The following is a 23809-nucleotide window of genomic DNA, read 5'->3' as shown; positions in this document are numbered from 1 at the left end:
TCATCTATAATAATAACAGTGCTTTTCCCAGCCAGAGACCTTGTGAGAATGGCACAGCAATACCTTCAGCAGCCTGAGAAGGTTAGTCTTTAGCTCCACTGGGACAAGTCCCATCTTTCTCCTTGGTCAGTGGGAGTCAGAATGGCAGGAAAGTATTGAACGTGGTGAAAATACCTGAGGAATTACATTAATACTTTATTTGGCGTCTTCAGAAAAAGGCAGAGAAAAAAATTTGGTCATTTTATAGCTCTTTGGTCAGGAGTTGTTTTTTATAACATGTGCATGTACAGTGCCTGGCATAGTAGGAGACTCTGGATGAAATTCTGTGGGTTGCGGTATATAGGAGGTCAGGCTAGATGATCGAACAGTCCCTTGTGGACTTAAGAGCTATCCATGTTTGAATGGGGCCTCGAGTTCAGTCAGAGGTTCTAGGCACTGCTGTCAGAAAAATATTAAATAGTAATAATAATAATATGTAATTAGTTCAAATCCCAGAAAAGAGGATCTGCATGTGAACGGTAAAGTCACTCAGCTCACCAGAAGCTGGAACAATCAGAGTTACTAAGGAATGTGCTTTGCAGTACAAGGAAAGCAGTGGAGGCAATGCCCCAAGCCTTCTGAGTCAAAGGGGAGACTTGCGTGCACAAATGGGAGACTTGCGTGTCTGGGGAACAAGCCGCCCTCTTCCCATGGACATAACAATAATGGTGGTAACTTGATTCAGCTCTAGGTGGGAGGTAGGAGTTAACATAGGCGCTAAGTGGGGAAGATCCATTTAGTAATACCGAGTCCTGCAATCTGATAAAAATACAATTAAAATGCTCTTAAAAGGGATTGAAAATAATACAGAAAAAAAACTGTAATTCTGTCCCATAGAGCAATCATGTGCCCTCACTCAGGGCCTGATCGAATGGCCAGAAAGTCAATTGGAGCCTGTCCATGGACTGTTGGAACAGGGCCTTTGGAGCCCTGCATTCAGGTTTGGCCATCCAACGTGTAAGATGAATAGGGGGCAGAGAAGAGCAAGGACAGAGGTTAGAGTTGTGGGTGGGATTTGCATGACAGCTCCCTCCCCACAGAATGCAGTCAGTCTGGGGAGTCTGCTGCCATTGAAGGGCACAGAGTAAAATACAGTAGCTGCTTTTTATTAACAAAAGGGCTGGCTAATTTGTTGACAACTAGCATTTGCAGTTATCACAGCTTGGGTGACTGTAGTCAAAGCAAAGCATAAAATGATTACTGCACATCTCCTCCCCACTTTTGTCTGTTTAGACCTTAAGCTCTTTGGGGCAGGGACAGTCTCTCACTGTGTTTGTAGAGTACCTGGCACAACGGGGTCCTGATCTTGACTGAGCCCTGTAATATACATAACAAATAATAATGTTTTTAATGCCCTCTGCCCATGGCAAATGGCATTCTATAGAAACCGATTATACAGCATTACAGGCTGTAGCCTTTTGGGCCAGTCCTGTAGAACACGGTAGTGCTTTTTAATAAGAGAGGATTATGGACTTGATGGACTGCTCTGGCGTGGTAATTGGCTGCTCTGGCGTGGTAATTCCTAGGTAGAATTTGCTGTACCAGATCAATGTTAAAGGTGGTGCCACACCAGGCTATTTGGTTGTGCCATATCTTACGTCTGACAAACAACCAGCCTAACCCACATTCTTGGCTCCTGCTCTATGCCTACTTAACTCCGCCTTTGTTGCTCTTTCAAGGAGATGCCTATGACCTCGGCCTCCCTTACACCTGCTGCAGCGAAACATGAGTCTGTGCTAGCCAACGGCCCAGCAGGTAAGAGACACAGTGGAACAGCTGCTTTGTTCGCTAGCCCCCACTTTCCACTCAGACTTCTGACCTAGCTCCCACGTTCATGGGGGTTTTCCTCCACCCTTTCCACCCCTGTATTCCTGTGGGATTGCTTATTTGCATGAATGTGTGCTAATTGGATATGCATGTGTATGAGAGGTTGATGCACGTGGGTTTGTGAACTGATTAGCTACATACACCTGTGGGAATGAGTTCTCACAAGCAAACCTGCGCTGCTTAGGTATGTGTGTGCCTAAGAGGGCATTCATGTGAGTGCGTGCCAATTAAAGGCAACAGATGTGCGTGTGTGACAGGAAGTATGCCTGCTGATGTGTGAGAAAGTTCAAGCCTGGGTTCAAGTGCACAGGCTGACTAGCCACACCTGTGTGTGTGTGCACTCGCGCACGTGCTTCTGGACACGTGATCACAGGCACACCCGAGCTCCTCGCACAGACTCCACCCAGCTCAGGGGGTGTAGCTTATGTACACTGTACATTTGTGTAACCATGATGCTGTGCAGTGCAAGACCATTTATTGCCGCACTCCTCTATCAAAATGATGGCAAATTGGTTGAGCTTTTCCTTCTATCTTTAAGTGGAACCTGGAGATGGCAACAAGGAGCATGTCCTGGCTGGGGCACGGGCCAGCGGCAAGAGAACCTCCTTGAAAAGTTCCAGTAGAACCTCCTGGAAGACCTCCAAGAACCCTACAGATAATGGAACACCCATGAGTTCTCCTCAAGTCAAATCCCAGGCATCCCCCTCTGCACAGCATCTCCACACCAGAAGCTACAGTAAACAGAGTCTCCAGCCCAAAATGCCTTTTGCACAGCGTCATCTCACCAGAGAAGAAGGAGAAGCAGCCCGGGATGTCTCAGGTGTCAAGGAACCAGCAGTGAGGCAACATCGAAGAGGGAGGACAGGAAGTCTCCTACATCTTGCAAAGTCTACCCAGAAGAAGGCAGAAAGTGTCCAAGCCTACTCAGATGGCAAAGAACCAGCAGCAGGGCAACATCGACCGCTGGGGCCCAGGTTGCCTGGATCTCCCCGAAAGACCACCAAGACCAGCCACAAGGAGGCGAGGGAATTCCCGAATGGCTTAAGTGCAAAGGAATCCTTAGCATCAATAGGGCAAGACGTGAAAGCAGAGGGGAAGCTCTTTCAGGGGAAGAAAAGCAGCATAATCCCAATTAACATCAAACACAAGTTTGGGAGCAGCATCGTGGATGAGCTCGTCACTGAGGAGCAGGTTGTGGAAGAAGTGGTGACACTGACACATGAGGAGGGGGAGGATACTTTGGGGGGAAGGGTTCAGAGGGCTGGGTGATTGGAAGTACAGCACCTGGAGAAGGGTGTTTTAGGGAGAGGCATTTGGGCTTTGTAACTGGGGGGCAGGTCCAGTGACAACTTCCATACCCAGAGGCACCAGATATTCAACCATGTCTTGTGTTCTCTCTGTCTGTCTCCCCATCCTGATTATCTCATCATTCTCTTTCCCTCTCCCTCCTTGCACTCATGATGAAGAAGCAGAGGGTGAAGGGCCATTAGAGACAATAGCATTAGAGGGTGAGAGGCTGGGGAGAGGGCGTGTGTCATAGCACCCATCCCTGGGCCAAATTCAGACCTGTTGTAAGAAGATGACACTCCACTGATTTCAGCTAAACAGCACCCATGTATACTAGGTCTGAATTAGCCCATGTATTTAGGCTACACCCAGAGACCGGGGTACACACTGGTGAGAGGTTTCAGAGTAGCAGCCGTGTTAGTCTCTAAGGTGCCACAAGTCCTCCTTTTCTTATTGGTGAGAGGGATACACTCAAGGACAGCGCTTGCCCCTGGGTACATCCAGGGCCTGCACTTGGGGCTGGAGGTGCCTCCGGGGAGTCGGGTGCACTTGGGGTTTCTGGGTCAAGACTGACTCCATGATGTTTGTGCTTGCCAGGCACGTCGTGCTCTGTGTGAGGCTGGACTGATTGAGGGGCAGAAACGACTCAGCAACCGGACCCCTAAACCACCAGAGAATCCCATGGCCACCACACCCTTTGCTGATTATTATGAACTAGGTTACAACCTGAGGTCAAACATCTTCCAAGGTGAGGGGCCTTCCATTTCTACCCCTAGATGTCCCTATACTATTTGCATTGCCCCTGGGTTCCTGCATTGGTCTGTGTGTCTCTTTAACTATACCTCTCCCTCCCCTTCCTCTCTCCCCTCTTGTTCAGAGCACTCCTGTAGCAGGATACAGGGGGAAAGGAGGGATGACTATGGGTCCCCTTTTTACCCATTCCCCCTTTTCCTTATCTTCCCCCCCCTTCCTTCTTTCCAACCAGCAACAGCGAGGCATGAGGGTCCAGCACGACCACCCATCTCCCCGCCATTCGAGAGCTGCCTGGATAGTAGCTTTTGCAATCAAATGTCTCAAGTTAATAGCTCCAGTTCAAATTACACACTTGTTCCTCTTTGAGGCCTTCTCAGACATGGTGTTCTGAAGCCTCTCCCCCAAGTCGCTGTGCCTCCAGAGTCCTCAGTGATCCCTCTATCTGATCAAATCAGACTGGGGAGCGATATACTGCTCTCACCAGCATGGTATTGCAGTGCCTTTTGTGCATGCACCCAATGCCTCACGAGCCGGATGATGATTATTATGTAGTGTGCCCGGTGGTAGCATGTAGGAATCTCAGTCAAGAATTGGGACCTTTGTGTAGCCAGGTAAAGTGAAGACAGTCCCTCCCTCAGGAAGCTCACACTTGGCATCAACCAGTGGCTAACAGCCAAGAGCAGGTCTGGGTGGCTTGGGAGGAGGAGGGAATAATGAAACCAAGAAGAGCTGAGCAGGGCTAGAAGGGACCGAGAGAAGTCACAACTCACCATTGCCTAGCCAGGGCCAGATGGGAGTGATCTGGAGGGCCCATGACCGAGATAGGTTTGAAGGAGGGATTTAAGAGGGTCAGATGGTGGCTTTGTGAGTTACATCCAGGTATTGGGAGCAGTAGGGGAGCGTGCACATAAGTGCTTGAGGGAAAAGTAGACCTTGGGACATGACTCAAAATGATGCTCCATCATGGGCCTGCTCTACCTAAGGGCAGGCAGTACTAGCAGACAAAGTGCAAGAATGCACTGGACAGAGGCCAAGTGGTCGCAGAGCCATACCACAGACACCATCAGACCACAAGGCTGAGTCAAATCCAAATGAAAGTGCTAATGTCAGCTGTGTATCCCTTTTCTCTCCCTTCCTCTCCCCCTTTGGCTGCGGGTACACGTCACTGGTGCCAGCAGCAGAGTGGCTCATGGTAACAAATTCCTGCACATTCGGTTTCTTGCAGGTGGCCCAATAGAGAGTAAGAGCCTGATGAAGGATTCCTATACTCCAGATGTGATTCAAAGGGCAGTCAGAGACCCCAAACACTGGCATGGAAGGAAAACTGATGACCTAGGTAAGGCTCCTGTCATGAGCAAGCAACTGATGCACTTCAGAACTGGGCACGGACTAAGAATGGGTTAGAGATGGGCATTGTCACAGGAGGAGAGCCATTGAGCTAGGGCAGAGCACTGCCACAGGCAGGTGGAAATTATTAAGCCTGGTTCTTACCCACAGGGAGAGCGGTATCATTAGGAATGAAGCAGCGATTGAACTGTGGTTTGTCTTCTTTATAGGGCGATGGCACCAGAAAAATGCCCTAAACCTTAACCTGCAAAAAGCTTTGGAGCAGAAATATGGGGAGAAGACCAAAGGTACCAAATCTTAGAAGGCAAAAGACAGAGAAGCGAGCCACTCTCCAAGAGGGACCCTGCTCTCCCTGACGCTAGAATAAACCTCTGTGCAGCCTCGATCGGTGTGCTTGCTGAGCAGCGGCAATGCGAGTGGCAGGAAGAGAACTGGGCGATCAGCTGGCAGAAACACAATGACAAAGCCTTTTATCACAGGGAAAGGGAGGGAGAGTCTTTGGGGGCAGCAGCGTGTGAGAGGACTGAATGGCCATGGAAACGGTTCTCATGGAATCCCTGCAGGTGAGACTGGGGCTGGGGGGGACAAGGAGACTGACTATCCAGCAGACTGGGGACCGTGTTTAGGAAATAGCAAGGCTGGAATGTGTGCATGCATGTGTGCGGGTGGAGGCGGGATGCCCATGACTGAATGGCCACGGATGGCACTTTGATGGCTGCCAGCCTCTTTTCCGTCTCTCCCCTGGATTGTGTACGCAGTTCTCCTGCACAGCGGGAAGCACAGTGGGGGCTTGGTGAGTGGTACAAACCCGGCAGAAAGCCGTCAGGCTGTGGGCACTTTCTGTGGAAACACTTTCTCGCAGGTGTTTCTGGGGGGCCTGTCACTCTCAGTACAGCATCAAGGTGCAACTCTTGTGCCCGTCGGGGGCGGAGACTGTGAGGCAGGAGGCAATTTCCTTCCCTCTCATAATTCTGGTTGCTTTGAGGCAGCTAGACAGAGACTCACTTGGAGAGCTCCTGCATTGCCAATTACCTACAGTGACTGTGCGAAAACCACTGCCGGCACTCACTTCAGCACTGGAGGCAGCAGGGCACCCAGCCAAACCCAGGAGCTCTAAAACCCAAACCAGTGTCAAAAAGCCCATCCCACCAAAAGGGAGCCAGAAGGCTGCAGAGGGACCCCTGAGAGACCCTGGAATTCGCCATGCTGCTGGGTCATCCCACAGTGAGGAGGATTGTTTTGGGGGCTTTTCTGACAAGTTTTTCTTGTCTATGCCCCATCTCCCACCATCCCCCATAACAATGTCTCTTTGTGGGCAGAGGTGCCAGCATTGCATGGTGCTCTGATGTCCAGGTCCACCCACAGATAGTAAATCCAAATAGGACTGAATCCCTCAGAAGGGAGGAGATGAACTGTGGCAGGCAAGGGGGTGTCACGCAGTAACACTGTCTGCTGGCTGGGGGTGCAAAGGTGGTTTAGGATCTGCTCATGACGGTCCTGTCTGACACAGCTCCTAAGAGAACCCAGGGGCTTCTAGTACTTGTTCCTTCCTGGTGACCCCCCACAGAGCACCTACTTGCCACAGAGTTTGCAAGGGCAGAGGGGCCCTCTCTTTCCCCAGCTGCCCCAGCCATAGGTGCTGGAACTAGGGGTGCTGCCATACCCCTGGACTTGAAGTGGTTTCCGTCAGCTAGAGGGTTTACAGTTTGGTTCAGTGGCTCTGAGCACCCACCACTAAGCAAATTGTTCCAGCACCCCTGGGCCCAGCCGCACCTCCAAGCTTGGAACTGCTGATTATTTTGCCTGCAGATATGAACTGATTCTGGGCACAAATTAGGGCTGTTTCTCCATGCTCTGTCAGTGGGATTAGGTCAGAGCATGCTGACTGCAGAGGAATGCCAGAGGTTTGCAAATAGAAGAAGTTAAAATGTAACTAGTAGTAACTATGGGAGGATTATCTCCCACCCTCAATAATTAACCATTACAGGTTCCAAGGAACACGGTGTGGCGGAGAAATAATTGCTCACTGACTAAAAGGGGGGGACCAAGACGCAGGTCACAGAGATCTCCTACTGGGCTTTCTTCTGCTTCAGCATGGAGTGGCACAGGTCTCAGCCAAGTAGCAAAGCACCCTAGGACACCACCACTCTGCACACTGTATGCTGGGGCTGATGCAGAAGGAGGTTACATGTGCCAATTAAGTGCCGCCCTCAAGGCACCCAGCAAGTTAGTGGTGGAGCCCATGCTGCTGCTTCAGCACTCTGACTGTAAAACCTCAGCACCTGATCCCGCCACTTGTGAGTTTGAGAATAGCACATTGGGTACAGCGCCACACAACGTGAGCAAGCGTGGCAAAAACAGAAACTCAGACAAGTATCCGCCCTGATCAGAACGGAGTCTGCTGCCAGCCGAGGACGTTGCCCTGTGCTTTATGCAAATAGAAGCAATGCATTTCTGTTTGCTCAAGGCCATGAGATTTGGATAATAAACCAATTTCTCCTGTGCAGCCTACAGGAAGTTGCCCATGCCTGAGAGCCGGGTAGTGAGACAGTGAGAATTGCTGATAATTATTTATTCATATAAATAAGGAAAGGGTCCAAATGATTAGTTTTGCACACCACTGGCCTATGTAACTGCTTGCTTATATTACTATCTGTATTGGCCTTATCCTCCCTCCTGCCTCTAGTTAGTCTCACGCTTGTAGAGCCTTGCCTTAAATTACATTGTAAGCACTTTAGAGCTGGGACTGTGTCACCCTATGCATGTGTACAGTGCCTAGGCCAACAGGGCTCCCACAGGCCTACAGAGATTATTTGGGATACAGAAAACAGGGCAGCTGGGCGCAGCGAGTTGATACACATCCAGGCATCTGGGTGCAGGGGCAGAGTTAATACATGGGGTTTTTATGGTCTCATTCTAATGCCTACAGAGACACATAACAACACCACAGCACAGACTGGCACACGTGGCCTTCTCTATTCACGAAAGGCTCAGGGCTGGATTAACAAGGTGTGCAACAAATCAGGAATGAGTTGGGCTGGGAACGCTTGGATGGCACCTATCTCTGCTCTGGTTAGCCTGAGGCAGTCCTGCCGGCCCCTTGCTTTCAAAAGCAATGAATTCACTATTCACATATCTTAAAGTTTAAAAACAAATGAGTTTATCAGAATTTTAATTATCCAAAAGAATTACACTGAACAATGCAGGCCTGGCAGCATCCAATTAACAGAGCGGGGAAAACAGAAACACACTCCCTTTCCTCCCTGTAGTGGATTGAGACTCACCATAGCAGCGCCTCCTGCTGGTCATCTGGGAGTTAGCTCTTTTCCAGCATACGGAGCACCCTCTGCAGGCCAGTGTCTCACCTGCCGCTGGCCCCGTGTCCCTCCCAGACCCCAGTTCCCTTTACCTCAGGATTCTGCCCCAGTAGTACCCCCACTCTCTGGGTCTCCCCTCCACAGGGGAACCCCCAACTCTCTAAGCCCACCTTGCTTCAGTGGGTACTGCCAGTCATCATCTAGCCCCCGCTCACTGGGGCAAACTGCAGTGTGTAATGGACACTCCTCGTTGGCAAGGGGTTAGGACCAGCTGCCTCTACTAGGGTGACCAGATCGCAAGAGTGAAATATCAGGACACATTGGGCGAGGGGGGGCGGGAAGGGACAGACACAGGTGCACAGCCCCGACTGGAGCCAGAGGCACACTGGTCCGCCTGGCCCTGTGGTGCTACCGGCGTTCCCCTTCCTGTTGGGGATGCGCCCATGCTGCACCACACAGCTCCCCTGCCCAGCGCCCCCTGGATCCACTATGTCCAGAGCCCCCCACAACCCTTCCACCACAAATGCACAGTGCTGTGCACACACACACCCTGCCCAGCACCTCCCTGCCCACAGCCCCACTACAGCTGCCCCGCTCCCCACACAGAACCCTCCCCCACTCGCTAGTTTCCCAATACACACAGATTTCCCCTCCCTCCCAGGGCCCTTCCCCACAGCCCCACCACCACAACTACACAATGCCCCACACAGACCCCCACTGCCCTGACACACACACAGATCTCCCCCACTTCCCAGCACCCCCCCAACAGGACCCCACTGTCTAGCACCCCAAAACACACAAACCTCCCCCACTGCCCAGTGCCTTCCACACACCTCCCAGATACTCACCATCACGCCCTGCCCCCTTCCCTGGCCACACTTAGCAGCCCTGCTGGGAGGTCTCTGACTCCTAGGGCGAGAGCGGCAAGGGGAGACTCCAGACTCTCCATGTGCTGCGCCCGCCACAAGCGCAAGCTCTGTGGCTCCCATTGGCCAGGAAAAGCACCAATGGGAGCTGCTGCAGAGCGGGGCTTGCAGGCACCAGCAGCACGCAGAGCCCCCCCCACCCTAAGAGCCAGAGGGACCTGCCAGGGGGAGTCCCAGCGGTGCTTACCTGGGGCGGCTCCCATCCCGGGAAGCATCTGGCAGGCAGGTCCCTCTGGCTCCTAAGGTCACAGGTTGGGGCAGGGCGGGGGGGGGGGGTGGGGCACGGAGGGCTTTCTGCCCCCTCCCAGTGCCTGCAAGCCCCGCCCCTGCAGTGCACAGTGCTCCTGCCGACATGTGGGCACCAGGAACTGCCCCAGGAAGCGGTGAGCAACAGTGCCGCAGCTGCGGCCCGGATGGTCCCGATATAGGGACAAAGGGCGTCCCGACCAATGTAAGGTCGGAATGCAGGACAAGTCTCCTAAAACCAGGACTGTCCTGATAAAATTGGGACATCTGGTCATCCTAGCCTCTACCTATTCCCAGGCTGCACCTCTGTAGCCCCAGTACCTTTGTAGGCCTTCAGCAAGGCCTGTAGCCTGGGGGTTTACCAGGCTGGAGCTCGCCAGCTCCTCTTTGCCCTTCCCCAATACTGCTCCACCTCAGGTTCCTTGCTCCCAGGCAGCTAACCCTTCCCACTCCAGGGCTAGGGTGAGACTTCTACAGCTCCTGGCCTCCATCCCTCATATCAGTGCCAGCCATCCACACCTGGGGCCAACTATCTTGCCAGCCTCCCTCAGCTGCTCTTAATCCATTTTACTTTGGAGTGGGGCAGCCACCCCACTACACTCCCCTCATCAGCCATGTCACACAAATATACCAAAGTCAGACTCAGACATCCTACGTGGTAGGTGACACATCTAACACAATCAGTAACAGAGCTGACCCATGGATTGAGAGATGATTTTGCTAGGTCTGATCACTGGGTGGCAGCTCTGAGTCAATGTTGTTCCCTTGCAGAAAGGAGCAGGAAAGAACTGAGTTCTCTTTCCCCGGCACTGTTACTCACCAAAGCAGCTAGCTAGTTGCTACCATCTCCTACAAACAGCCAGTGTACTGGGAATCCAGCATGTCATAGTATTTGAGCAATTAGAGATAGAAGAGATCCATTAAACCATAGTTTGTCCACTCGCATAACCTTTCCCCTGCCCCAACCCCAGTTTTCCCTGCAATAATATATGTCCTCCCTGGCTTTGTCCAGTCTGGTTTTACGTGTCCTGGTGATGGGGCTTCCACTACCACCCTAGAGACATCATTCTGCAGGATAGAGTCACAGATAGGAAAGGTTTCTTCAGCTGCAGCCAAGTTTCCCCATTGCTGTTTCACCCCTTGACTCCTTGTCCCATCCTTAGCAATTCCAATCCCTCCTTGACAGGTTTGCTATCTACATCCTTCCAACACTAATTCTTCTGGATGAGTATTATCTCTCTAAATAAACTAGATCTGTTTTCAGAATGTGAGGCATTTCATTCCAGGTGCTTGCACCAGAATCTTATCCGTGACATGACGTTTGATCGTTCATGCTGTGAAGTTTGCATTGAACTCAATATTACATTGCAGCAGAAGCGTGGCAAAGCTAACATGATAATGGCAGGGGGATTAGAGCTGTGTGTAACGAGCAGATCTCTCCAAAGGGGAGAGATTTCCTGGTTTCTCTAGCCATACAGCTGAGGAGGATGTGGTGCTGATTGACATCTGCCACTCACTTTGGAAGAAGGAGGGCTGGGAAGAAGAATTGCCCTTTGTTTTTCCTGCCTGGGTTCGGGAGGGGAAACAGTGATGACAAGAAGAGGCAACAGGCTTCGAGTGGGGGACTCGAATCCATTCACCTGTTCTCTTGCCCTCACCAGTCCTCTTGTAGCACTAGTACAGTTCCTCAGCCCTGACAGCTGGTTCCTTTCCTGCCCACAGAGGTAACACAAAGTAATCGTCACACTTCAGGGTTTTGAAGAGCTGAATGGCCTGCATGTGAAGAGCAGGCTCTCGCTTGCTATTGACAGATCCTCCATCACAGGGCGGCTTTCCAAATGCCTGTCTGGCTTCTGATGTCTGATCAGCCAGGGGGCCTTTCTCACCCACGGGGGGCTTCTCACCAGGTTTGAGGCCGGGAAAGAAGCAGTATTCCCCCACCTGGCGTAGAAAAACTGGTCCGGTGCCATCGGGGTTGAACATGACCACATTATCCTCTTGCCCAGGCTCTGCTTTAGCAAAATCAACCCCTTCCGATAGGATGGGTGGGGAAAAACCGACGGGTTCTGGAGTGCCACAGAGAGCCTTGGGGAACATAACATAGCTCCCAAATCCAGAGAGAGCGGCTGATGCTGGAGATGGAACTGGGACTGCGACACCAGGTTTTTCAGGGCCCAACTCGGGGCTAGGGGTGCCCTCCGTGGCATGGGGCAGTTGTGGGTTGGATGACAACATGCCAGAAGCAGTGGGCATCCCCTCCAGTGGGGCCTGTGCAGGGGACAGATGGGCAGAGTCTTTTGCTGGCATCAGTGACAGACCTTCCGTGGTGACGTATCCCAGTGGCAATTTCTGACTGGAATTGTTTAAGACGGCAGCAATCGGTGACCTTTGACCTTTGGTGTCCCCTTGTGCCACTTCCCCACCTGCTGGCTGGCCTTGTGGCCCTTCTTGCCCTCCAGCAAGTGGCTGCTTCATCTCTTTCTCAGCAGGAAGCGAGACGGGGTGGAGCTGAGCTTCTCCTCTCTCCTCCTCCACCAGCATGATCTGGGAAGAGGCCCCCTGGGGTAGGGACACGTACTCCAGGGACACTGGCCTCCCCCTGGTTCCCAGTGGCGCAGCTTCCTGGTCCTGATGAATGTCAGGCAGGGAGCACCCCTGGGGGAAGTGCAAGTATGGACCATTAAAGTCAAAGCAGGACATGGGTGCCTGAGAAGCAGTGACCTTAGCACTGCTCCTCCAGGGGAGCGTGGCTGGTGACAAGGACTGACTGGTGCTCTGACTCGAACGGCAGCTAGCCGGGGCTGCAGGATGTGGAGCTGAAGTTGTCATTTCAAGAGTCTGATATGGGTTCTCTGGGTCCAGTGCACCAAGGAAGCACATCATCCTCTCGGTCACGACTGCAGGGAGCTCTGCTGAACTAACCTTCATCTGTCTGCAAGGGGGAAACAAGAGGAATCAGAGAAGTCACCCTGCAGAGAACGTCACATAGACAGGGAGTGGAGCTGAGGGCCTCCTGGGAGAAAGGTCTTCTGTGGGTTAGAAGGAATCTTTCCCTGGGGGCAGATTATCGCACAACTGCCTATGGCAGAATTTCTTGTGCTTTCCTCTGAAGCAGCTGGCACCGGCATCTATTCCTGGCAAGATACTGGACTAGATGGACCATTGGCTGGACCCAGTCTGGCAATTTCTGTGTTTCTTGAGTCTAAGGGGCCCAAGCAGCACATCACCCTTCAGAGACCATGATCACCACCACTTACATTATATATAGCACCAGACCTTTGCCTGGCACTGGGCGGAGTTTATAAAAAGACATGGCCCCTGCCGCAAGGAACTGACAGCCACTGAGGCAGAAGACAGAAAAAGGGAGGGGGCAAACAAGGAGTGATGGGGGTTCAAATAAATACAAATAATGGCCTGTGCTTTCCAAAAGTGACCAGTGATGGCTGGGCACCCACCCATGGGCAGTGGGTATCAAAGGCCAGGGGAGACTAAGCCTCCCCTAACCGAGGCCGTGGCCTTGCCAGCGATCCACCCCTAGGCCATGCCCTCACTCCCCCTCTCCCCTTAAGCCAGCAGGGGCTCAGCTCCTTCCAGTGGCCTGGAGCTCGGGGTTGGTGCTGGCAGCCCAGGGCTGGGGTGGCCGGGGTGGCTCAAGGAGGGTGAAGAGCCTCTGTCCCCAACCTGGAAGGGGAGAGCCCTCTAAGCCCTGGGAGAAGGGGTACAGCTATAAGTGTCTCCAAGTTGGGACTCAGGCTATTCTAACTGAATACGGCCTTCCTCAGGCTACTCTTCTTAACCCAGAATCCCTCACAGCATAGAGCATGATGGGTACCCTGCCTCAGCACAACCTCCCTACACCGGGAGCTGTGCGGAGGGCAGTCTTGGGTTTCTTACATTTGCCCCACACTACTGCATTGGAGGAATTATCCTCTGTCCTATTGCAGCCCCAGCTGGCTCTTGTATGCTGCCAGAGCCAGAATCAGCCCCAAGAGTGGTGAGGGCCTCACTTCCAGGTGGCAGGAAAATAGGGTGTGTAGGGCAGGGGGCGTGTATGCACCTGTATGCTGGGGGTGCTTATCCACCTCCATTTCCAGATTGGGAAATCAAAGGCAAGCCCATTACCAGAAGGAGAGATCAGGGAAGAAGGGCTCAGGGTTTGGGACTGGTGTTTCCAGGGAACCAGGGAGAGCATGGGCTGCAAGTCCATCCATTGACATTTCCAGATGGTCATGTGGAGGATGTGCCAAGGTTTATCATTCACACCAGTTACATTTGCCATCCCTCCCTGATGGGATCAGCCACCCACAGGAACTGAGATGCCACCATCACCAAGCAATGTCTCAGAGAGTATCACCACTGAGCAGTGCACTGACCACTCACCCATCCAGCACTTGGATGCAGCTGGCCAGGTCCGTCTTCTCGGAAGGGCTCTGCTTGCCAAAGTCCAGCTGGCTGCTCGGCAGCGGAATCCCAAGTGCTACTTTCTGAAAAGAGACAAGGGCAGATAGCACTCCTGGCAGACAGAGGGTGATTCCCTGAGGGCAGAGGGGAGCCAGAAGCCCCATAGTGGAGATGCCACAGTGTGTGGTAGCACTTTAACCCCTCTTGGGGGCAACATTGCTCCTGGGGACTGGTGGTTTGAGGGGGGGAATAGGTCTGGAAGCCCCCTGCTGGAGGCCTTGTGGCCCTGCCTCACCACACCCCAGAAAAGAGCAGAGCAGAAGTCCTCCAGGCAATCTAGAGAGGCTACAGGGGAGCAGCTAATGAGAGAGGCTGCTGGAGTGACCAATCAGGGGGCAGAAGGGCCATATAAAAGGAAGCCACAGGGACACAGAAGTCAGTTGCTGCCTGGAGCTTGAAGAATGGGTGCATGGCTGGCTCAGTGCGGGCAGGCTGAGCCCAGGACCTAGCCAGACCAGGCAAGGGTACCATGATGGGCCCTGCTGGTCTGGTTGAAGACTAAGCCCAGGGAGAGCTGCCAAAAAGACACTAACCGAGGGTCCCGAGATGGGCTCCTTTGGGGCTGTTAAAGAAGGCAGTACCTCTGGAGGAAGCCTTGGTGCTACAGCCCCATTCCAGAGCCATGAGCAAGACCTAGAGACTGTACACCCCAGAAGGGGGGACAGTGTGTGTGACTCAGCCGGAGGGGGGGTGTGCTCATGAGAGGCAGGTGCCACCCCATTGTAAGAACTGAAAAGAAAGCAGGCTCACACCCAACCAGGAAGGGGGCACCTGCAAGAGGTGTGTACTGCCCTGTTCAAAACTGAGTAATTGCAGTCATGTATTGGCCAGAGAGGGGGCGCTCACAAGTGTAAGGTAAAACACAGTGGCAAAAATCCTGCTATCTCCTGGGCTTCTCCTATGCACCAATGGGCAGGGTCCTCAGACAATGTGTCCCCACATGTGCTGTGAAAGGATAAAGGCTTGAGAGGGCAATTAACCTGCCTGCTTGAACCTGGAGGATGTGCCAGGACTAATCAGAAGTAAAGCCCAGGTGGGGAAGAGAAGGGCTTGTGGCCATAAAGAGCTGAGTGAGCCTCATGGGAGGAAGGAGACCCAGGGGAGAAGAGGTGGGAAGTAACCTGAGAGAAGGCTGAGAGGGAGGAGGCAGAGCAGACAGGCTACGCCAGGGGTGAGTGGGAAGCCTGACTGGAGACAGGGGCCCTGAAGGGCACTAACCTGCCTGAAGCCCTGAGAGAGGGGAGGCGCGTGCCAGCCACTGGACAGTGGGGCTGTTGAAAGCACAGGACCTGTGAGGCCGAGGTGGCCAGCTGAGCCCAGCCAGGCTGAGGGTTTGGTTTTGTTTACAGTTCTATTGGACTTGGTCAAGAACTCGGCTGGCCAGAAGCGGCAGGACTCTGTCAAGTCATCAGACCAGAGGGCCGGGATACTCTTACAGCTGGAGTAGGCCAAAGGGTAGTAGGGGAAAGCTCAGTTCTCTCTTACCTGGAGGTAGCTCTGGAGCAGCTGACTCCTGCCGGGATTTGGAATCTTTTCCTCCCATTTTTTCTTCTTGCTGTAACAAGACAGAGTTTGCAGGGTCACTTCTTTGGGAGGAGGCTACACCAGATACACAGCCTTACCCTGGGCCCCCTTGTCAACCCAGAGGTCCTGAAACTCCATGGCCCTACACTCAAGCTGCTGTCTGACATGGAGAGAGCTCTGCGCTGCACCCCAGGCATATCTCCAGCTCAACTAAGCCCTAGATCAACAATAGGGATGTGCCCATGCAGCACCTCCCTGCACTCACTCTATTGGTGTGTCTGGTGAATCTCCAACTCCCAGTGCAGACTTACCTGAGTAGGCATCTATAACCACACCAGCCAAATGCTATCAGCACGATGGTGAAGACTGGGATCAGCAGTGGGAGAATCAGTGGTGACCCGGCTGAGGCAGATAAATGAGAGAGAGAGAGAGAGATATAGACAGCAACAGAAAATGGCTTCATTCTATATCGAAACTTACATTCTGGATGCTCTTTTGGGATGATATTGAGGTCAGGAAAATGTAGGTTGCCTGTCAAGTCACGAGTCCTAATGACAGGTGTGTTAGACCATGGAATACTCACCCACTTGGGATAGACTAGATGTGACCTAATCAGGAGAGCTGGGCAAAGTACCAGGAGAATGAATCAGTCAACACATTTGCTAAATCCAACTCTTGATTTGGTCTGAGCCCCTTCTTTGGGTTTTTCATGAACATCTGGACAACCAGTTTGTTTGTGCAAACATCTGGGGACGAGCTTGTATTTGTGTGAGTCTTCATATGCTCACAGATCTCATACGTTCCCAAGAAAGAATTCCCTCTCCTGCATAACTCCAAGGGACAGGGTCTCCCAGGAGGTGCTGTGGAAATGGGGTTCTCCTCTACAGATCTCATTAGGTCAACCCCAAATGGGATATAGTCCTCAAGCCCCTGTTCTCCCCAGTCCCATGTTAGGACTATTTAAAAAAAAAACTAAAGAAATTCCCAGAGCAAATAACTTTGTTAAAGTGAAGTTCAGACTGAGGGCTTATCTGTACTTATGGCTAAATCGGCCTTGTTGCGATCAATGCAGCAGTGTCAATTTAGTGGGTCTGGTGAAGATACACTAAGTCGATGGGAAAGCACTCTCCCGTCGACATCTGTACTCCGGCTCCCTAGGAGGCAGAAGGTAAATTGGCCAGACAGCGTCTCCCGTCAACACAGCATGGGGATCTGAGGGTCATAGTGGACCACAAGCTAAATATGAGTAAACAGTGTAACATTGTTGCGAAAAAAAGCGAACGTCATTCTGGGTTGTATAAGCAGGAGTGTTGTAAGCAAGACACAAGAAGTAATTCTTCTGCTCTACTCCACGCTGATCAGACCTCAACTGGAGTATTGTGTCCAGTTCTAGGTGCCACATTTCAGGAAAGGTGTGGACAAATTGGAGAAAGTCCAGAGAAGAGCAACAAAAATTATGAATGGTCTAGAAAACATGACCTATGATGGAATATTGAAAAAATTGGGTGTGTTTAGTCTGCAAAAGAGAAGACTGAGAGGGGACATGAAAACAGTTTTCAAGTACATAAAAGGTTGTTACAAGGAGGCAGGATAAAAATTGTTCTTCTTAACTTCTGAGGATAGGACAAGAAGCAATGGGCTTAAATTGCAGGAAGGGCAGTTTAAGTTGAACATAAAGAAAAACTTTCTAACTGTCAGGTTAGGAAGCACAGGTTAAGCACTGGAATAAATTTCCTAGGGAGATTGTGGAATCTCTATCACTGGAGATTTTTAAGAGCAGGTTAGACAAACACCTATCAGGAATGGCCTAGATAATACTTAGTCCTGCCATGAGTGCAGGGGACTGGAAGAGATGACCTCTCGAGGTCCCTTCCAGTCCTATAATTCTATGGTGTAGACACTGCTGTAAATTGACCTAAGTTTCATCAACTTCAGTTACTTAATTTACATAATTTATGTAACTGAAGTAACGTAACTGAGGTCGACTTACAGCTTTAGTGTAGACCAACCCTCCAAGAACAGATCAGTAACTTCAGGGTGAAGATCCTTACAAGAACACTGCAGATAGCAACAAAAAAAGACTTGCAGTTAAGTGTAAATGTACAGGAAACACAAACATTTGAGAGTCTAGAAATTCACAATTAAGGCTTATTCAGTCACCTCTCCTGTTTGTAACAGGTTCAGGAAGCCAATCAGAAACCAGGAATTCCATCATGAGACCTAGTGACCAATGACACAGACTGAATTCCAAATACTGAACAACACACCCATGAAGCAATGCTTCTCTGAATGACCAGAGAAACCCATGTAGGCTCCGATGGATTTGCTTAAAATCAGTTGCAAAGAGCCCATCTTTTCATTATTTCACAAACATGAAAATGTTGTTCAGAATGAACAGTTCAACCAGCTCCACTGATTAATCCCTTTCTACCTTCTAGCATGGATCATTCCTTCCCTTCTCTAGACCTCCACTTAGATCCATGAACTTCTCACACTGGCCTCCAGCCCCATTTTCAGCCTGACCACGTCCAGTGGGATCCAGTCTGCCTGGTTCCTCTTAAAGGTAGTAACCTGGACACCTCAAAGCTGGCAGTGCAGAGATACTAGGTGTAGGGGAAGATTAGAGTCATGTGACCATCCTGTGAAATTCTATACATTGGGGAAGCGTGCTGTAACCCCCATATTCCTCATTTTTGTATAATTGTGATCTTACGTATAAAGCATGCCTTGTAATGTATCAGGGAAAGGTTATGATCTGCTGAAAGTCATTTCTCTAGCCATAGATGTGTATCATTAATGCATATGAAGTTATGAGAATTGTGTAGTATGTTTGTCACTAAAACATGCTGTAAGTTGGGGGAATCAGCCAGATATTAGCTCCCCAGAGGCAACAGCAAGGAAAGTAACCAACGCCTGGGCAGGGTGTCAAAAAACCCATCAACAGCCATTATTCAGCAAGGGAGCTACAATGCAATGACTCACCTGCATGAGGCCACACCCAAGGGAATTGCTCAACCTTGCTTGGAGAGACTAAATAATGCTCACCTGACTCTGAAGTGGGGGGCAGGGGGCAAAGCCAAGAGGGGAGAAAGGACATGATAAAAGGGAGAGATATTTGCCATGCTCTTCCTCTCTCTTCCACCTACATCCACAGATACCACACCAAGCAACTGAAGCACTGATCAAAGGGGAGAGCCTGACTGAAGAGCAACCAGCCAGCCTGTAGTGAGAAGCATCTAAGTTTGTGTGAAAGTAGAACGAATTATACTGAAATTATAATTCATTAAAGAAATGCTGCTTGAAGGGTTTGTTGAAATATAGTTGTCAGGAAGAGAAACATTAAGGAGTGTGAGACAATGGGTCCTCAAACTAATTAACTTAGAGCTCCTACTGAGCTAGGAGATTGGTAAACGTTAGTATGCAAATAAGACATGTATGTATATTTGTCAGTTTCTGCTTCCTTTTGTCTCTTATGTTAAATTGGCTTTCCCTTATCTGTTTAAATAAGTTAGCTTGAGCTTTCGCAGGAGGCTCACATATCTGGGTGCATTGGCAAAGCGCTTTGCTAATAAACAGAGTGGTCTGACAAATTCAGTGAGTCTTGAATTTGACTTTGACAATTTGGAGGTTCCACCGAGATGGCAACCGTCTTCACTGGGGCCGTGTGACTCCTGACCATTCTTAGGACGGCCGTGGCAAGCTGGCACCTGGGCATTTGGCCCGAGCGGTCCTCCACCAGAACGGAAGTGAGCATGACCACAGTGAAGTCTACGCCATCGAACCTGTTGGTTCCCACTCTGTTCTGGTAGGGATCCCGGGATCTGACATCAGGAATCTGGTCAGGTAATTATTTCTATGTTTTGTCCGGACTGAGGACTGTCTTGTCTCTGTGTCTATCTGTCCTCCCTGTGGTGTGTTTGAGTCTGGGTGCCGTCTTCGTCTGGGGATCGGCTGACCAAAGGGTTCCTGTCCCCACGGTCTGAGTGAGTGAAATCTGCACAATTGCAGCCGCACAGCGCCTTGGGTAAAACCCTTGGGGTGAAAGCAAGGGCGATTGAGGCAGTAGCCTGTGGGCTCCTTTTGTGTGTTGCACCGGGCATCGCTCTGACGAACCCAACTTTCCTTCTTGTGTGATTGGTGTGTAAAGTCCTCCTGTATGGGTAACCAGATGTCTAAGTCGGGACAGTTCCCTAAAGGAACACCGGCTCATTTTATGTATTTTAGGAAGGGTCCGGACTCCTGTAAATTTCTGGAAAAATGGTCTAGGCTAACTCAGGAGAATCCCAAAATTCAGTGGCCACTGTTAGAGTCTTGGGACAAAGACCAAGTAGATGTCTTAAAAGATAAACTCGGCCAACCTAAAACTAAATTGGCAAAAGGAAAGGTTGATTGTTTCATGCAGTGGTGGGAAGAGGCAAATCATTGGTGGACAGAATCAAAACTTGCCTTCTCAAAGATTCAAATGATAAGTTAAAAGCTTTATCAGAAGCCTCCTCTCCTGCTGCCAGACCGAGCGCTCCCCTTTATCCCGTTCTCTGAGAAAACCAGGATCGATCCCATCCCCCTTCATACTCCCATCTCATTGTGGGAAAGGACGAAGAAAACCCCTTGTTAAATTCTGGGGATGACGATGAGGAAGATGCATTAATTGGCTTGGCATCCTTGCATCGGATCAATAGGCGGTCACAACAACTCCCAGGGGTCTCCAGTTCAGACCAGTCCGGATCGTCCAATACTGCCCAGGCCCGTTCCTCCGGTACCACTCAGACCCGCAAAGAAAACCCCCCCCGTTCCCCCGAAACCCTCCAGTCTGCCTGACTCCTCTGTTTTTCCCCATACATAAGAAGATAGCCTGGACACTGATTGGGCCCAACACTTACGCTCTGGCTCTAAACCTGTCCAGGCTCCCCTCCGAATCCTGCATACTGGGGGCCAACAAGAGGGTCCCACTTGGAGCTATAAACCCTGGACTCATACAGAGCTCCTTTCAATTGTAAAAGGCTTTCCAAAGCCCCTGGAAAATCCTACCACATTTGCAGAGGAGTTTTTGTTAGTGTGCGACACCTATGAACCCTCTGAGGCGGACCTCCTGCAGCTGTGCAAGCTACTTGTAACTCCTAGCGAGCATGGAAAATGGCTCACAGCAGCCAACTGGCCCATCAGTGAGCGCCATTCAACTCTACCAGACACCGGTCCTGACACTGAATACCGGAAAAAGTGTAAAGACCGAACTAAAAACCTACATGAGGCCATCCCTCAAGTATGGACTCCAAAAACAAACTGGACAGCCATACATTGCTGTAAACAGCGACGGGGAGAAAGTCCGGGTGACGATCGCACCCGACTGACTGACGTTTTTCTTCAACATTCTGGTATACAGCAACCGGGTGAAAATGGGAAGGGCGTCCTGGCTCATGTGTTTGTTAATGGCTTCCTACCTGCTATTGGCAGTATGCTAAAGCGAATAAGTGTTGGGTGGGAAACAGAAACCATGGATAAATTGCAATCAGTGGCAGAACACTGCCATCGCACTCTAAAGGGAAAGGAGGAACAATCTTCCCAAAAGTTAATGGCCCTGCAAATACAGCATTATTCAGGGCAAGGTAAACAGTACCGGGGAGGGGGACGTGGCCATGGGAGGGGCCGTGGAACTGGATTTTCGGGTTTTGGGGGTGTTTGTAATTACTGTAAACAACCCGGACATTGGAAAAACGAATGTCCACGCCAGCCTAATAACTCTGTAAACAACCAGCTAGATCCCCTGTTGGCACAGCCCGACAGTCCCCAGGCTTACTTTGTCCCACAGCAATGACAGAACACCAGGGAACCTCAGGAAATTTTAGCTCCTTTACTACCTCTCACTCCCACGGGTGAATGTGTTTTGACTATTAATGATCTTTCTCTCCCTTTCCTTGTTGATACGGGAGCTTCGCTCTCTGCAGTTCGTACTGCCGACCTGCCTGAAGTTCCCCGCTCCGAAAAAACCATATACGCTGTGGGCATTACGGGACTCCCAACCCCTTATCCCCTTTCAAAACTTCTACCAGTTCAGGTTGGTCCCCTTTCCGCGGGCCATGCATTCCTCCTCTCGGATTCCACTCCAGTGAACTTTTTGGGTCGGGACCTGTTATGTAAACTTGGCTGTACCATCTACTGTTCCCCGGATGGTGTCTACTTACAAATCCCCCAGTCCTCTCTGAGTGATTCTGTAGCCTCCCTGCTGTCTGAAACTCCCCTTTCCACTCCGGTCCCCTGCTGCCCATTGGTCCTGTCCCTTGAACACCTAATTTCACAGGTCCCATCCTCTCTGTGACCAACCCACCCGTCTGAAGTGAGCCGTTTACATACTGACCCCGTCTACATTATTGTTGATTCCTCCAAACCTCTGTCTCGCCTGTCTCAATACCCTTTAAACCCCGAAGCAGAGGCTGGAATTGCTCCAGTCATGACTGCCCTGCAGGAACAAGGCATTATTATCCCCTGCTCCAGCCCCTGTAACACCCCTATCCTCCCAGTTCGAAAAGCTGATGGTAAATCGTGGCGGTTTGTTCAGGATCTTCAGGCCATTAACCGCATTGTCATACCTGCCTTTCCCGTTGTCCCTAACCCAGCGACAATTCTGGCTTCTATCCCACCAGATGCAACTCATTTTACTGTTGTTGATTTGTGCTCTGCTTTCTTTTCTGTCCCGGTTCACCGTGACTCCCAGTTCCTGTTTGCCTTTTCTTACAAGGGGTAACAGTACACATGGACCACACTGCCCCAGGGGTATACTGAAAGCCCGTCATATTTTTCCCAAGCATTAGCCCGAGACCTTGCTGACCTTGTTTTCCCGTCCAGGTCCACACTAGTCCAATATGTAGATGATCTACTCCTCTGTTCCCCTTCATTGTCCGCTTCTGAAACTGATCCTTTAGTGCTCCTTACTGCCCTAGCAAATAAGGGTCACAAAGCTTCTCGCTCTAAACTACAACTCTGTCAAGCTTCTGTCACATACCTTAGCTTTCTCCTCTCCCAGGGTTCCCGTGCACTTTCTCCCACCCGTGTCCAAGCTATCCTTAGCTTTCCCCGACCCCGCTCCCCACACCAGGTCCAGAAGTTTTTAGGCATGGTTAGATTTTGCAGACACTGGATTCCCCAATACGCCTCCCTTGCAAAACCTCTCCAGGAACTCACTTGATTCTCTGTGCCTGACCCCATGTCGTGGCCCCCTGAGGCCAATTCTGCCTTTGTTTCCCTCAAACAGGGTTTGGCTTCTGCCCCTGCCTTAGGGCTGCCTGACCATTCTAAGCCTTTTACCCTTTTCTGCCATAAACAGTCTGGGTGTGCACTTGGAGTTCTCATTCAGACGCACGGAGAAAAGAACCGCCCAGTGGCTTATTTCTCTGCCACGTTAGACCCTGTTGCCCAAGGCTTACCCCCCTGCCTGCATGCTGTGGCTGCTGCAGCACGCCTAGTCGAAATGTCTGATGCCCTTGTTCTCCGCTCTCCTCTGACCCTCCTGGTCCCTCACTCTGTAGAAACTCTCCTGCTACAATGTAACACAGGCCACCTCTCCTCTGTCTGCCTTACCAGGTACGAATTTTTACTACTATCAGCTTCGTATATCACCATAAAGCGTTGTTCTCAGTTACACCCTGCCACTCTCCTTCCTTTGTCTAATGACGGTGATCCCCACGACTGCCTTGCAACTGTCTCTGCTGTCACCGTCCCGCGCTCTGACCTTTCTGATGTCCCTCTCCTTAACTCTTACCTTGTTTTATTTACTGATGGTTCCTGTTTTCGAGATGACCAAGGTCGTCTCCTTGCAGGATATGCTGTAGTTTCACTCTCTGAAACCCTGGAAGCTGCACCTTTACCTTCTGTAACCTCAGCACAAGTTGCTGAATTAGTTGCCCTCACCCGTGCCTGCTTTTTGGTGGAGGGATGCTCCGCCACCATTTACACTGACTCCCGCTACACTTTTGGAGTTGTACATGACTTTGGTACCCTCTGGCAAACTCGGGGTTTCCTTACCTCTGCCAGTACCCCTATTAAAAATGGGCCCTACATCGCTGCCCTCCTGTATGCAGTTTTACTTCC

General features: G+C 51.0%; 1 protein-coding gene across 1 annotated transcript in view; it reads right to left on the bottom strand.

Annotated features, from left to right (window-relative positions):
* Nucleotides 1-9372: 9372 nt before the first annotated feature.
* The window catches only part of LOC144271819 (cytokine receptor common subunit beta-like), a 33465-nt gene continuing 19028 nt past the window's right edge, over nucleotides 9373-23809 (bottom strand). The window contains exons 12-15 of the mRNA XM_077829389.1: nucleotides 16039-16129; nucleotides 15689-15758; nucleotides 14123-14226; nucleotides 9373-12674 (exon numbers count right to left, since the gene is read on the bottom strand). Of these exons, the coding sequence (XP_077685515.1) occupies nucleotides 11417-12674; nucleotides 14123-14226; nucleotides 15689-15758; nucleotides 16039-16129 (1523 nt within the window). The 3' untranslated portion in view covers nucleotides 9373-11416. The remainder of the gene's footprint in view (nucleotides 12675-14122; nucleotides 14227-15688; nucleotides 15759-16038; nucleotides 16130-23809) is intronic.

The sequence above is a fragment of the Eretmochelys imbricata genome, chromosome 1, assembly GCF_965152235.1.
Source record: "Eretmochelys imbricata isolate rEreImb1 chromosome 1, rEreImb1.hap1, whole genome shotgun sequence".
NCBI lineage: Eukaryota > Metazoa > Chordata > Testudines > Cheloniidae > Eretmochelys > Eretmochelys imbricata.
This window is presented reverse-complemented; position numbering and strand designations above follow the sequence as displayed.